At 38.8% G+C, this 12870-nt stretch overlaps 1 protein-coding gene across 2 annotated transcripts in view; it reads left to right on the forward strand.

The window, feature by feature from the left end:
- lama2 (laminin, alpha 2) overlaps nucleotides 1-12870 on the forward strand; it is a 123732-nt gene that overhangs the window by 47473 nt on the left and 63389 nt on the right. For both annotated transcript variants that reach the window (XM_086061343.1, XM_086061344.1), the window contains 4 exons: nucleotides 7210-7311; nucleotides 11079-11290; nucleotides 11387-11498; nucleotides 12131-12244. In XM_086061343.1, the coding sequence (XP_085917469.1) occupies nucleotides 7210-7311; nucleotides 11079-11290; nucleotides 11387-11498; nucleotides 12131-12244 (540 nt within the window). The remainder of the gene's footprint in view (nucleotides 1-7209; nucleotides 7312-11078; nucleotides 11291-11386; nucleotides 11499-12130; nucleotides 12245-12870) is intronic.

Raw genomic sequence — 12870 nt, forward strand, 5'->3', positions numbered from 1 at the left:
TCATGGCTTCGAGGAAAGAGGCTGCCGCTGCATTTCATTACTTTGCCGCCCGCAGGCCCCGGCTTGTCATTTCATTTATTTGTCTGTACTTCTTCCCCTTCATCCCCCCAACCATCCCTCCATCCTTGTTTCTTTTAGTGGGGCCCTTCTCTAACTCACTATGTCTCTCCAGGACTCCCATTTTCTCTCCTCCTGTTCCTTAATCATGCCTCTTGAATCTCCCCTCAGCTCATCTTCTTCGGGATCCAGCTCACGCTCTCTGACTGTTTTAGAGTAAATAGTGTTTTGCCTGTTGAACTCCGTAATAAACTTTATTTGTCTTGTAGCACGCAAACACAGATTTGTCCCTCAAAATCCTGTTACAGTTCGGAATTGTAAACACAGAACTGGCTTCTATTTCCACTGTCGTCGACGTTCAGTTTAACCAGGGGTCGTGAGCCAACTGCCCATCGGCATGATTAGGGTTAGGTTTTAGGGGTATGTTGGTAAGCATGTATCACACTGAGGAGACAACATTTGCGACGCTAACGAATGTTGATTTCACATTAGGATTCGTCAGGCTTCATTCAGGGTCGCAGCGTATCCTAAACGTTCTCTAAACAGTCTTAATGGTCTTTCTTGACAAAAGGACATTTTGAACTGAACCAAGGTCACAACGTTTCCTAAACATGCTCTAAACCACTGGTTCTCAACCCCGGTCCTCAAGTACCCCTATCCAGCCTGTTTTCCATGTCTCCCTTAGTCAACACAGCTGAGGATCGTTATCAGGCTCCATGCAGAGCTAGCTAATTGGCTGATCGTCGGAAACACCTGTGTTGGCTGTGGAAGACATGGAAAACAGACTGGATAGGGGTACTCGAGGACCGTGGTTGAGAACCACTGCTCTAAACAGTCTTAATGGTTCTCTCAACAGTATTAATGACCTTTCATGTTGCAAAAAAAAAAGTGAATTTCTAAATTTCCTTGCGACGAGAAAGACTATTACTGTTTAGAGAACCATTAAGACTATTTAGAGAACGTTTAGCGACCGTGAACGAACCCTCACGTGAAATCAACATTCATTAGCATCGCAAATATTCGCCCCTCAGTGGGATATGGGCAGGGTTCGGGTTATGGTGGCCTGTAATTCTGAAATAAAAAATGTATTAGAAACACAAAAATAAAAGGAATAAACCAAAGCACAAACGTTCATACTCTATCATAATATTTGTTTGAGCAAGAATTTCACATGACATTTGAAGGACTCAAAAACACAAAAAAGGTTCCCCACCTCCGAGCTACGAAATTGCTTACCTTCATACCACCAACTGCAATAATCTTCAACCAGGATGAAAAAGACAACTCGGTAAACAAAGACAGCCTGCAAAAACAGGAAGCCAGACACATACACACTAACAAACTTACTTCAAATCAATCACTTTAAGAATGGTGAGAGTTGCGCGTGAAGTTTAATCTATACCGTCGGGGGGAACCCGAGGGCGTCTCTGGATTCATCGTCATTTGTCTGCTGTCGCCTTAGAGGATGTGTGTGTGTGTGTGTGTGGGTGTGTGTAAATCACAGGTCACAGTTTTATTTGGATCAAATTGTGTATATATCATTGGAAAGATGGTGTCCTCTCAACTGGGGGTTGAGCTAGGTGTGAGTTTGCAGGAATTATTCTCTCTCTACTGTGTACTTGAACTGCCGTTTTCAAGATCCATCCAGGAATTTCCTCCGTGTCCATCACTAGGCAGCTCTTGGGTATCCTGCTTCTCGTGCCTTGTAGGTTAGATAATGTGTATTAAGAGACAGCGAGGACAGCAAAGCAGAACTGATGCGTCTGAACAAGAGAAACAAATCTACTCTGTACACGGTATGAAAAAGTGATTATTTGCTTCAGTCAAAGATTGTGTTACAGACATACACTGTGACTTGACACTCACACACACACAAACACGACTGCGTCCTATTACTTCAGAGCGTGTCATTGGATGCGACATGTGTAATGACAAGCTAGCCGCGGCTACGTCTAAGTATGTGCGTGACAATTCCCTCAGTTCATGCATGACCCGCTGTGTCGTTCAAGCCAAGGATGCTCATTGGCCCGTCAACATGCTTAGTAGATGCTTATTGGTCCAGAAAGCATGTTGGGATTTATTTTATTTTTTTTGCCTGTCTGGGTCCAACGACTGCTCATTCACAAGGATGCTCACAAAGCTTATCTGTCAGAAGCAATGGACGCTAATTACATCACTCCAGGGTTTTTTCTCTCTCCAGAAATTAGTACAAACTTTAAAGTAGCAGGAATAAAAAAAAAAAAGTGTTTTTTTTAAATGTATTTGTTTTTGATTGAACAATGTTTGATCATTAGTGTTAGAAAATTGATTGTTGTGTTCCCATCACTGATATTTGTAAGGAGGGATGTACAAATACCACTTTTTTTCCAGACCAATACCAGTACAAGTACTCAACTCCTGAGTGGTCACTGATACCGATGCCAAGTATGATACCACTACTACTTTTGATACATAAAATGTCCCAAATAAAAACGATGACAGATCATTTTAAAGAAGGACCTATCTATACCAATGATAGCCAATACTGTATAGCATTTTCCTTTAAAGGAACCCCGACTGTCATGACAAGTTTGCTCTACATTATTTATTTGGTTGTTACTAAAATAACTATGAAATTCATTTTTCAAAAATCATTTCCAGTTGAATAAATTTCGTAGAAACTTTATTTGGACGTACGCCGGCATTGTTATTTATGTCGCAACGCATTCAGGCTACGGCGGTTTACCTTGCTTTCTTTATAGACGTTTCACATTGCTCGGCAAAGAGCCGCCGCCATTCTACATCACGACGCACTGAATGCGCTGCAACGTAAATAACAATGGCAGCATGCATCCAAATAAAGTTTCTACAAAACTTATTCAACTGGAAATGATTTTTGAAAAATGAATCTCATAGTTATGTTAGTAACAACCAAACAAATAATATAGAGCAAACTTGCCAAGACAGTCGGGGTTCCTTTTAAAATTGCATGAAATTAATGACAATTAAAAGTTTAAATTTTTAGAAAAAAATTAATCTGTTTTGAAAAAGGTTCTACTAAGAAAAAGACATTGCTTTTACAGGAAAAAAATATTTAAAAAAAATGTATACTTATTTTTAAATGTGAGGAGTTCAACTAACAGGATAAAAAGTTAGTTTAAAAAAAAATATATATATATATATATTTTAAGTTAGTCATACTAAAGAATTTAGAAAAAAGTTTTAAAAGTTTATTTTTGTTTATTTTAGGTTAAAATATTTTTTTATGATTTTCCATTCAGGACAACTGATTTGAAATAAATGTATTTTAAATAGAGAAAGTATTTTTTCCCTAAAATTAAAATGTAGTTTTCAATTATTATTATTTTTTTTTTAGAAAAGTTTTTTTTCTCCAAAAGTTCCTGTTTTTGCATAATTTCCTTAAAATTTCATAAAATTAATTGCAATTTTCTGTTCTTTTAATTTGTCATTTCTATACCTGATCGTAAAAGTGTCACAAGGTTTCGGCATGCAGTACCGACACCTTGAAGTAAGGTCTGGTATCGGCCCGATACAGATACCTGGTATCGGTATTCACCAATCCTTATTTGTCAGTCTTGTCATTGAGCAGAGTGAGGTACTTGTGTTGAATCCCACTTCTCCTTTAAAGCAGTTCAGGGCTAAACAGTATTCAAGGTACCAGCAGTTTCATCAGCCTTCAGTCAAAGCAGTCAAGTGGACTAATTGCTTCCATCCACCTTGTACTCACACATTCACTGTCTCGCCAGATAAAGGCTGAAAAGCAGGAATGTTCCTCACTTGTTGGGAAAGGAGTGACAGATGGAGAGTGGTGGGAGACAAAAGGAATGGATGTTTAAGTGTCCTCACTGAACATAAACTGACACATGCCGGGATTGCCTTTCCCATCAAACTATTCAAAGTTAGCGTGTCTGTTTTCTTCTGATTGATCTTCCCTGCATGGTGTCCTGTCCAACAACACCCCTAACACAAAGCATGCTCCAGTTTGTGTCCCTGTCACATATCACAGTTTGATAAATGAAATCACTTTTTTTTTCCCCACCCGAGAAAATATTTATCTGCCAGCATGGCCAGCCGTCACCCGGCTTTAAGAGAATGGATGTGTGAGACGTTGGGTGTGCGGCGTCGCTCCTAATCTGGCCGCCATGGCATGAGATGGATTTGCCCATTCCGCTTTGTTTTCTCCCCTCTTCCCTCTTCATTTTTCCCCACTTACATGGCTGAAATGCTGCCCTTACATCAATCACTGCAGATTTGTGCCGCTTTTTGTCAGCCACATAATTTGCTGTCTCACCCACACATTTGTGTGTCTGTGAAGTGCGTGCAAGCGGCCCTGCACGTCAAGCCTGTGGAGAAATACGTCATTACTCCGTGATCTGATTTTTAAATATATTCATAACTGCAACAGGATATGTAAGTTATTATCTAATCTCTGACTAAAAGTACAAAAAGACTTTTCTACCTTCACGTCAATTTATACCTCATTAAGTAAGATCATTTCATCACAAATGAGACGAATCCTATGCTTAATACTATCCCGTCATGAGCAGGAAGTTGCAGATATATTTATCATAATAAATAAATATCTGTCTGCTTGGAGGTGATAAAAATAGGTCAGAATAACACTTTTACTTGCATATGTATTCAAAGCTCGCTTGTCATACACACGGGGCTCTAGTGGGAAGGCCATGGGAAAACTAAAGTGTGTGTGTGTATTTGTCATTTTTATGCCTAATCTTGTTTTATACCAAACACACACTCCTGAGAAGAGACTATAAATGTGATCCAATATTTTGACCTGTTTTTTTCCCTTCATCTTTCTTTTTTTTAATCAATCATCCATCTGTGTTCTTAACCCGCTTACTCCTTATTAGCTCATTTTAACCATAAATTACATGCTTGAAGTGATAAAATCATAATTCCATATTGGTTCAGTTCATTTGTGTAAAATGGTACGTTCTCAAGCAGCCCTGCTTTCCTCGTATTGACAGCAACGTGAACTTTCTGATTGGGGTTCTGACCGTGAGGATGATACCTTCTTCCTCTTTAATTCGCTCAGCAGAGTTAATAACAGGCTTAGTGAGCTCTCAAGGGGGGATCGCACTGATGCCTTTTGTCGCTGCCAGTGTGTCAGTGCCGCTATTGTTCTTTTGTTTCTGTCCCCTCTAATTCCGCTCTCCCTTACCGTGCTTTCAGACTTTCTTGCTCTTTTCCACTCCCCACGGTGGCTTTCTTTTATTTCCTGTCCCCAAGTGCAGAGATCCGGTCATTAGGTTGCCATGGCGAAAGCTTTGATTACTTTCCACATTGAATGTCTGAAATTGAAGAAGTTGAGAGCGTTGAACAGCAGACAGATGTTCTTCTACATGCTTATAACTCTTATAACTATAAAAAAAAAAGAAGTGTTTCTTTTTCAGTTCTTGTTACACCCATAATACAGTATATATATATATATATATATATATATATATATATATAGAGAGATAGATAGATATACACACAGCCTATATCGTGAGGGAGATGATGCAGCCCCAACCCTCTCGAATTGAGCCGTACACTCTAAAAACAGTTGGGTAAAAAATGGACCAATCCTCCACTTGAGTTAATTTGACCCAACATTGAGTCAAGAAATGGGTCTTTTAGTGTAAAATAACTCATAAATATTGGTCAGATCCTTTACTTGGGTCAAAAAATAGGGTCCTTTTGTGTAACAACCCATAAAGTGTCCACTTTTTATCTATAATCGGGTTACTTTTGACCCAACAGTTTTTAGAGTGTACCATATCAAATTGAATTGTACCATATAACCGAATCGTTATATATATATATATATATATATATATATATATATATATATATATATATATATATATATATATATATATATATATATATATATATATATATATATATATATATATATATATATATTGATCTATATATATATATATATATATATAATCAGCTTTGCCACTATTACTGTAATAGCCAATTTGTCGTCTTGTGCTGTGTCTTTTATTTTCACAGTGCCGCTATTAAGTGCCGGCTCCGTTTGATTAGATTGGCCATCCATACTGGAGGGCATGTTGGTTAATCGTGAGGGAGATGATGCAGCCCCAACCACGCTAGCTGTACTGTGCCTTTCAACTATGCTTTTACTGTCGTCCAGAGTCCAAATCAGCAAATGGGGTTAGATAGACAATAAGTGTTAGTCAATAAAATGGTCAGTACAGTGTGTGTATGTGTGTGTGTGTGTTTTCATTCAGCTGTGAAATGGGTGATTCCTTCCTCCTCCAGGTCTAAGAATGAGTGCAAAAGATGGAAGCGGTTAATGGAGGCATTAAATCCACTTCTGTAATCCCCCCTGCAACTTTCCCTCTTTGTTCTAAGCTCAGTTTCTTGCTTCCCTCTTCCTCAATATTGTCCACTTTCTGTTTTTTATGGCCATCTCGTGCCTTCATTTCAACCCCCTCCCTTGTATGAGTGTTGAGGTTGCAGAGAGAGGAATAAATTCTGCCATCATGCTGACACAGCGTTGTGCTATCTACTGTAAAGCCGATTCTGTATGGTTGACAGAAATACTCTCGTTCTTATTGCGTTTATACAGTGTGTAAAGTTTTGTGAATGAAAATGCATCAATCACTAGTTGTGTCAGACTGGTTTTACTACTTTGGAGCTTTGATAATGCTGGGTAATAATATTATCGTTTTGCTTCCTCGCTACATAATTTGCCAATGAAAACATGTTTGTTTGTTTGTTTTTCACTGCCGGCACGTTTTATATGGGCATGACAGGAGGTTTCGTGATATTCATGCTCCAACACTGTACAATATTACGTCCAGCTCACCGTTTCTGCCTTGCAATATCAGGCATTAAACGATGGAATTAAATATTTGTTTTCTACTTTTCCTACTGTTATGGGCATCGTCAGTATAGCCCCCACATATTTGCATTATCAGCAAATGCTGCCAAATAGTTTAGCTAATAAGCGGACATACCCACACAATGCACAGTAATTGGGAAACCAATTTCAAGTCTTTTAGAATGATGTTTCAGCACATTTATTGTGCTGCATATACATGATTTTTTTTTTCTTGTCTTATAAATGAAAAAAATGTCACTGCTTTGATATTTTGTTTTGTATTTTTTTTCCAGTTACCAGCCTATGGAGGGACCATGGTCTACACTGTGTCTTATACTATAGATCAGGAGGAACAGAATATTAGAGTCACTTCAGAACCAGACCTTATCATTGAGGTAAGTGTTCAATCTCCACCCCACCCAAACTCCAAACACAATTATTAATATTATTTTTATTATTATTATTATCATTTTTTTTATAATTTAACTGAAATGATCAAATGTATGTTAGCTTTCAACATCAGATGCCACTGTTCTAAATAAATACGCTATTAGCCATGATTTCAAACAAGTCAAATTAGGCCGCCCAGTGGTTAGAGCAAGTACCTGCCACAATGGGAGTACCTGGGTTCAAATCCCGCTTGGACCACATTTGAGTACTTTAGTAATTTATCTTTCAATTTATTTCATAAGCAAATGCATTCAAATTTTAGCATTCAGCTTTTCGGCATTCCTATGCAATTTCTGTAGAAATTGCACTTTGTCTAGTTATTATTATTATTATTATTATGGAGTATTTTTAAAGTTGCTATTCCCCACATTTGTTACTATAGTGCCTGGATAAACTTGACTATATCCCCTTTTGCCTTTGCCCCCCCCCCCCCCCCCACAGCAGAAAATACGACAAAAGTTTGTAGATGAATGATGGACTCATTGCAATAAAACAGTCTATTAACTCCCCTTTTCAGTATGCCACAATGTCCTCAGCTCGTGGTGATATGATAAACAGCAGCAATAAACAAAGCGCCAAAACTTATTCATAATGGTTTACATAACTTGTGTCACTAAACTGTGTGTACACGCGCGCGTGCTAACTATTACAAATCATTTAAATGAAATATTTGAAGGCTTATAGTAAATAAAATGGTTGAAAGGGAACCATGGAATCGAGGCAAATTGAAAGAAAGTTAAAGGATGGTTTGGTCAAATAAAAGGCAGCCAGCAGTGAATTAGTAAAAAGTGAAGTAAGTGAATTCGAACGAATGAGACTAATAGGATGATTAAGAACACAAGGAGAAAGGGGGAAAGACAGCGGTATAGAAACGAGAGCGAAAGAAATCAGCTAATGTTATTTCAAGACATGTCAGTGAGAGTGACAGACCGGGAGGAGGAGGAGGAGGAAGACAAGTGTCGGCCTTGTTGTCAACAAAAAGCTGCTCGTAACGATGACAATAACGAACCACCTACACGCTGTCAAGCTGCTCGCTGTCTCTCTCTTTGCTGTCTGTCTCTCAGCAATCAACATGCGTTATTTGTCTGACAGCCACCAGCAAGCATGCAAACATGTTATACCTGTACAAGCTCGGCTAAATCATTCTTCCTCTTCTTTTCTTTGACTTATATAGCGCATTTCATACACAAGGTAACTCAATGTGCTTGGCATAGTTACAAGACATTAGTCAGGTTTCCATCCAAATGTTTCAAAATTTGTAAGCGAATTTTGCGAAAATGCGTAAAACGCAAATATTGAGAGGAGACTCCGCCGCTGTAGGTGGCGCTATACACCATAGAGATGTGATCCACCAGTAATTTAAAAGAAGAAGACCGGGAAGCGACTGCACCACGCGGTGATGTCATATGAGTTTGCTTTTGGAATTCTTGATAAACCGTGGCGTTTGATGCTGTTTTCCATCTAAAATCGCATTAATATTCGCTTCTTTAATTAATTCCAAAAAGATTTCTGTTCCGTCGTCCCCCCAAACATACCTTACTTTATCGTCCGCCATTGCTTTGTGACTAAAAACGTACGTGTGACTTAATATCTGGTCAAAACGTCCAACGTGTATCCAGTCTTGTCAGCGTTTATTTGAAAAACCTGTTTCCATAGCCAAAATTCTTATTTTCCTTTTTTCGATACGCTTCAAAACTTTTTGGGCTAATTTTGGGACCTTTTTCGAATTTCTAGTGTTTACATTCAGTTTTATTTTTGCATTTCTTGAAAATTCGAATAAAATTTGTATTTAATGTAACTAAGTTAATAAAAAATAAAAAAAGATATTGAAAAGCAAAGTAGAGAACTAAAAAGTACTTGACTAAAATCACTATAAGCTTGTACATTGGGCGAAAAAAAAGTTTATAACCTATATTTAAAAGTATTTACACTTGGGGCTAACTTCAGCTCTGTTGCCATCTTATTCCATTTACATGCAGCATACCAGCTAAACGCTGATGCACCATGTTTGCTTTGAACTCTGGCTTCCTTTAATTTACCATAATCTGCAGACCTGCTGATTTGTGTGTTATGTTGGTAATTAAGAAACCACCCAACCTACTTAATGACCACCCAAAACACCCCCAGCCTCAGGTTAACTGGAGCCAATTGTATCGATATATAAATAATCACACTCAGAAACATTTTTGGGGGATTTGGGAGTTCACCGGAGTACCTTCAGAAAACCACACAGACTGAGAGGCAGACATGCTAACCACCATGCATCCTCAAATCAAATAAGACAAATACAATGCTTACATTCTTGCCTTGTGGCTTTTCAGCATTATGCTGCGTTGTTAAATAATTCAGCACCTCAGTCGACAGTGACACAAACAAAAGTATCATATTTCCTCAAGCAGAGGCCCCTCAAATCGATTTTGTGTACAAATGAGTCGCCAAGTGTGTCATCAATTACAGTAAGTCAAATAAAAGTCTCCATCATGTAAATTCAGAATAGGCAAAGTAAGGCATGAGGGCTATCCACATAGTGTTTTCATAGATTGCGATTTTTGTTTCTGTTCAGAAATGTATTTTTCTTCTTTCTTGTGTGTAAAAAGAAGTTGCCTTACCTTGCTAACAGTTTCTGCTGTGTTAATTTTCAATACTCACCAACAATCATGAATGGCCCTGATTGGAATTCTCCCGAAACGTGTTCTGTCGGGAATAGGGCTGGGCAATAAATTGAATTAATTCGATTACCGGTTATCGTCATTTTGAAAATTTGCTAAATTGTGAAATTGAATTTTGTCTTTTGGATTATTAAAAGCTTTTGTTCTTATGTTCTGTTACATCCAGATGTTATTGTGAGTTGTAGCAGATGGGTGGTTTACAAGACATGTTTATAATAGCTACCAACTACTTAAATGTGGCAATTAAGCACAGACTATGAATGTTAAGTTTATGATAAACCAGATTTAGAATCTTTATACATTATTCCTGTCTAATCGTCCTGAATGACTGAAAAAAAAAATCGAGATTTTTTTTATTTTTATGGCCATCTCGCCCAGCCCTCGTCGAGAAGATGGTGGTGTTTGCAAAAAAAAGGTGTGAACCCACTTCCTTGTTCATTCGTCAGGGGCTGAGGGCGCTTCCTCGATTGACTGCATTCCGTTCACGTCGCAGTCCACAGAGTCAAATGACTCGAGAGTAGTAGGCTTTCTCCCGGGTTCTTCTTGTTAAGAAGAAGATGCCAATTTTACTGTTGGCTGGTGTGTATGAATGTTCTGAATTCATTTCTTCAGCCCAGGTTTATTGTGTATCCAATCGTAGATCTTCTCTTTCTTTCTGTATCCTGGCCCGTAAACTATCTGCAGTATACGTCGACATCAGCACAAGTTCTTCTCTCCGTCTCCCTGTGTGCCCTCCATTCCCTCTCTCAATTAGTTGTTATTTAATGGCTTATTGGCATGGTGGGCCCAACGTTCTCCCTCCCTTCCCTCTCCATCAGCGGTTGTCACTCTGCGTTAACCGCTACATGCCATCGATCTGTTCTCAACAAGAGATCGTCAAATAGCCGGGCTCGGCTCAATTCACTTTTCATTGAGTTTCTTGGCAAATATTGACAGGACTTGCAGCTCTTCATCTAATGATTCGTAAATCATTTCTTCCAAGATCACTTGGATCTTTAAAGAATAAAACATGTCCATCGGAATGACTTTCCTCTCTCCGGCAGGGCGGTGGGATCACGATTATGGACAGACGGTACGGACGACCCGTGTATCCGTCCTCACCGAGCACAAGTAGCATCGCTCTCCTTCCTGAGAACTTCCTGGTTTTAGGCACTGCTCAGCCAGTCGGTCGCAGGGACTTCATGACCGTCTTGGCAAACATGACCAGACTGATGGTCAGAGCCTCTTACAGTACAGAACCCAGTGCTGTTTACAGGTATGCAAACACCCTGCGTCAATGGGTTCCCCACACTGTAGCAGTTCTAAAATTACATCTTTTTTTTTTTTTTTTTTATTGTTTTTGTTTGTGTAGACTTCACTTATTCTCGATGCAAGTAGGCAATCCCTTTGCCAAAGGAGCGATGACAGCATCGGGTGTGGAAATGTGCTCCTGTCCACCCGGATATGCAGGAACATCATGTGAGGTAAACACATTTACAGGAACTCTTCACTGTTTGCATCTAGCTAATTGCAATTGAACTATGAACTGTCCAAAATCTCGCTTTTAAGTCATTGGGGTTGCTCGTAGGAGCTAATGAGCTGAGTGCTAGCATAGCTGGCAAGCATAGCATTGCTAGCATAGCATTGCTAGCATAGCATTGCTAGCATAGCATTGCTAGCATAGCTTGCAAGCATAGCAGTGCTAGCATAGCTTGCTAGCATTGCTTACATTTTTGCCAAAATGCTAAAGATGGAGTATAAACTAAACACCAACATGTCTTCTGCTTATTTTAGCATTTTTAGCATTCTCTAGCATTTAGCATTATTCTTGTCTGTGTAATACGGTGCAAGGTTGCTCAACTGTAACATAATGGATCTTAACAGCCCAACACAGAAAACAGCAAAGGCCAAGAAGAGCTTTTTAAAACTTCACTCTCAGGATGATACTGAACTTTTAACTAGAATAATTTCAACTGAAACTATTTTGGGTACATCAGATAAGGTAAATAAAACATAGACACAACAAGTGTAGATAACTTAAAGTCGTCAATGTTAGTGGTCAGCCTGACCTCATGCCAACCACTTAAACACACTCACCCAAAAACACTCCTTTTAGGCTTGTGTCGCTGGATTCCGAAGAGTGGATGGAAACCTGTACAATGGTGTGTGTGAACCTTGCCATTGTCACGGGCATGCCACACAATGCCACCAGATCACAGGCCACTGCCTGGTAAGTTCATGAATCTCCCACAATAAACAGCCGCAACCGTATATTAAATCATTTTTCTATAGACTTGAGTCACTGTATTTATTTCCAGCCGCAATTTGATGTTTTCCAGACAGAATGTTGAATATTGATTCAATGCTGCTTTTTTGATATCTGCCATTGTTGTTCATGTTGTAGCACCTTCATTGATTTTAGCATGAAATATTGTCGGAAGCTCTTGATTGTGCACACTTATCGCTCGATTACAGAGTCACAGTTTATGCTATATTGTCAAAAGAAAGTCAGAATACAGTGCACCAGTTAGGGTGACCATCATAAAATAGACTAAAACATCAAAAGGAGTCATTGCAATAAAAGAAGCTACCACTACAAGATCTGATTTATTAATTTAAATAAAACCTCATTTGTAGCCCCACTGAAATTAATTATTGGGAAAATGCATTACCACATGGAAATGAAGAGGATTTGAATCAAGGACATGTGCTACACAGTATAGCATTGAAGTCCCCAGATAACATATAAACATATAACATAACATATAAACACCTCTCAAGGCAGTTAGCAACATTGGGACTACATCAGAGTACGTGTTATAAAAAATAAATAGCTCACCTGTCCCTAATGAGCCA

This window comes from Leptonotus elevatus, chromosome 18 (assembly GCF_054856555.1).
Source record: "Leptonotus elevatus isolate MCC_2025b chromosome 18, RoL_Lele_1.0, whole genome shotgun sequence".
NCBI lineage: Eukaryota > Metazoa > Chordata > Actinopteri > Syngnathiformes > Syngnathidae > Leptonotus > Leptonotus elevatus.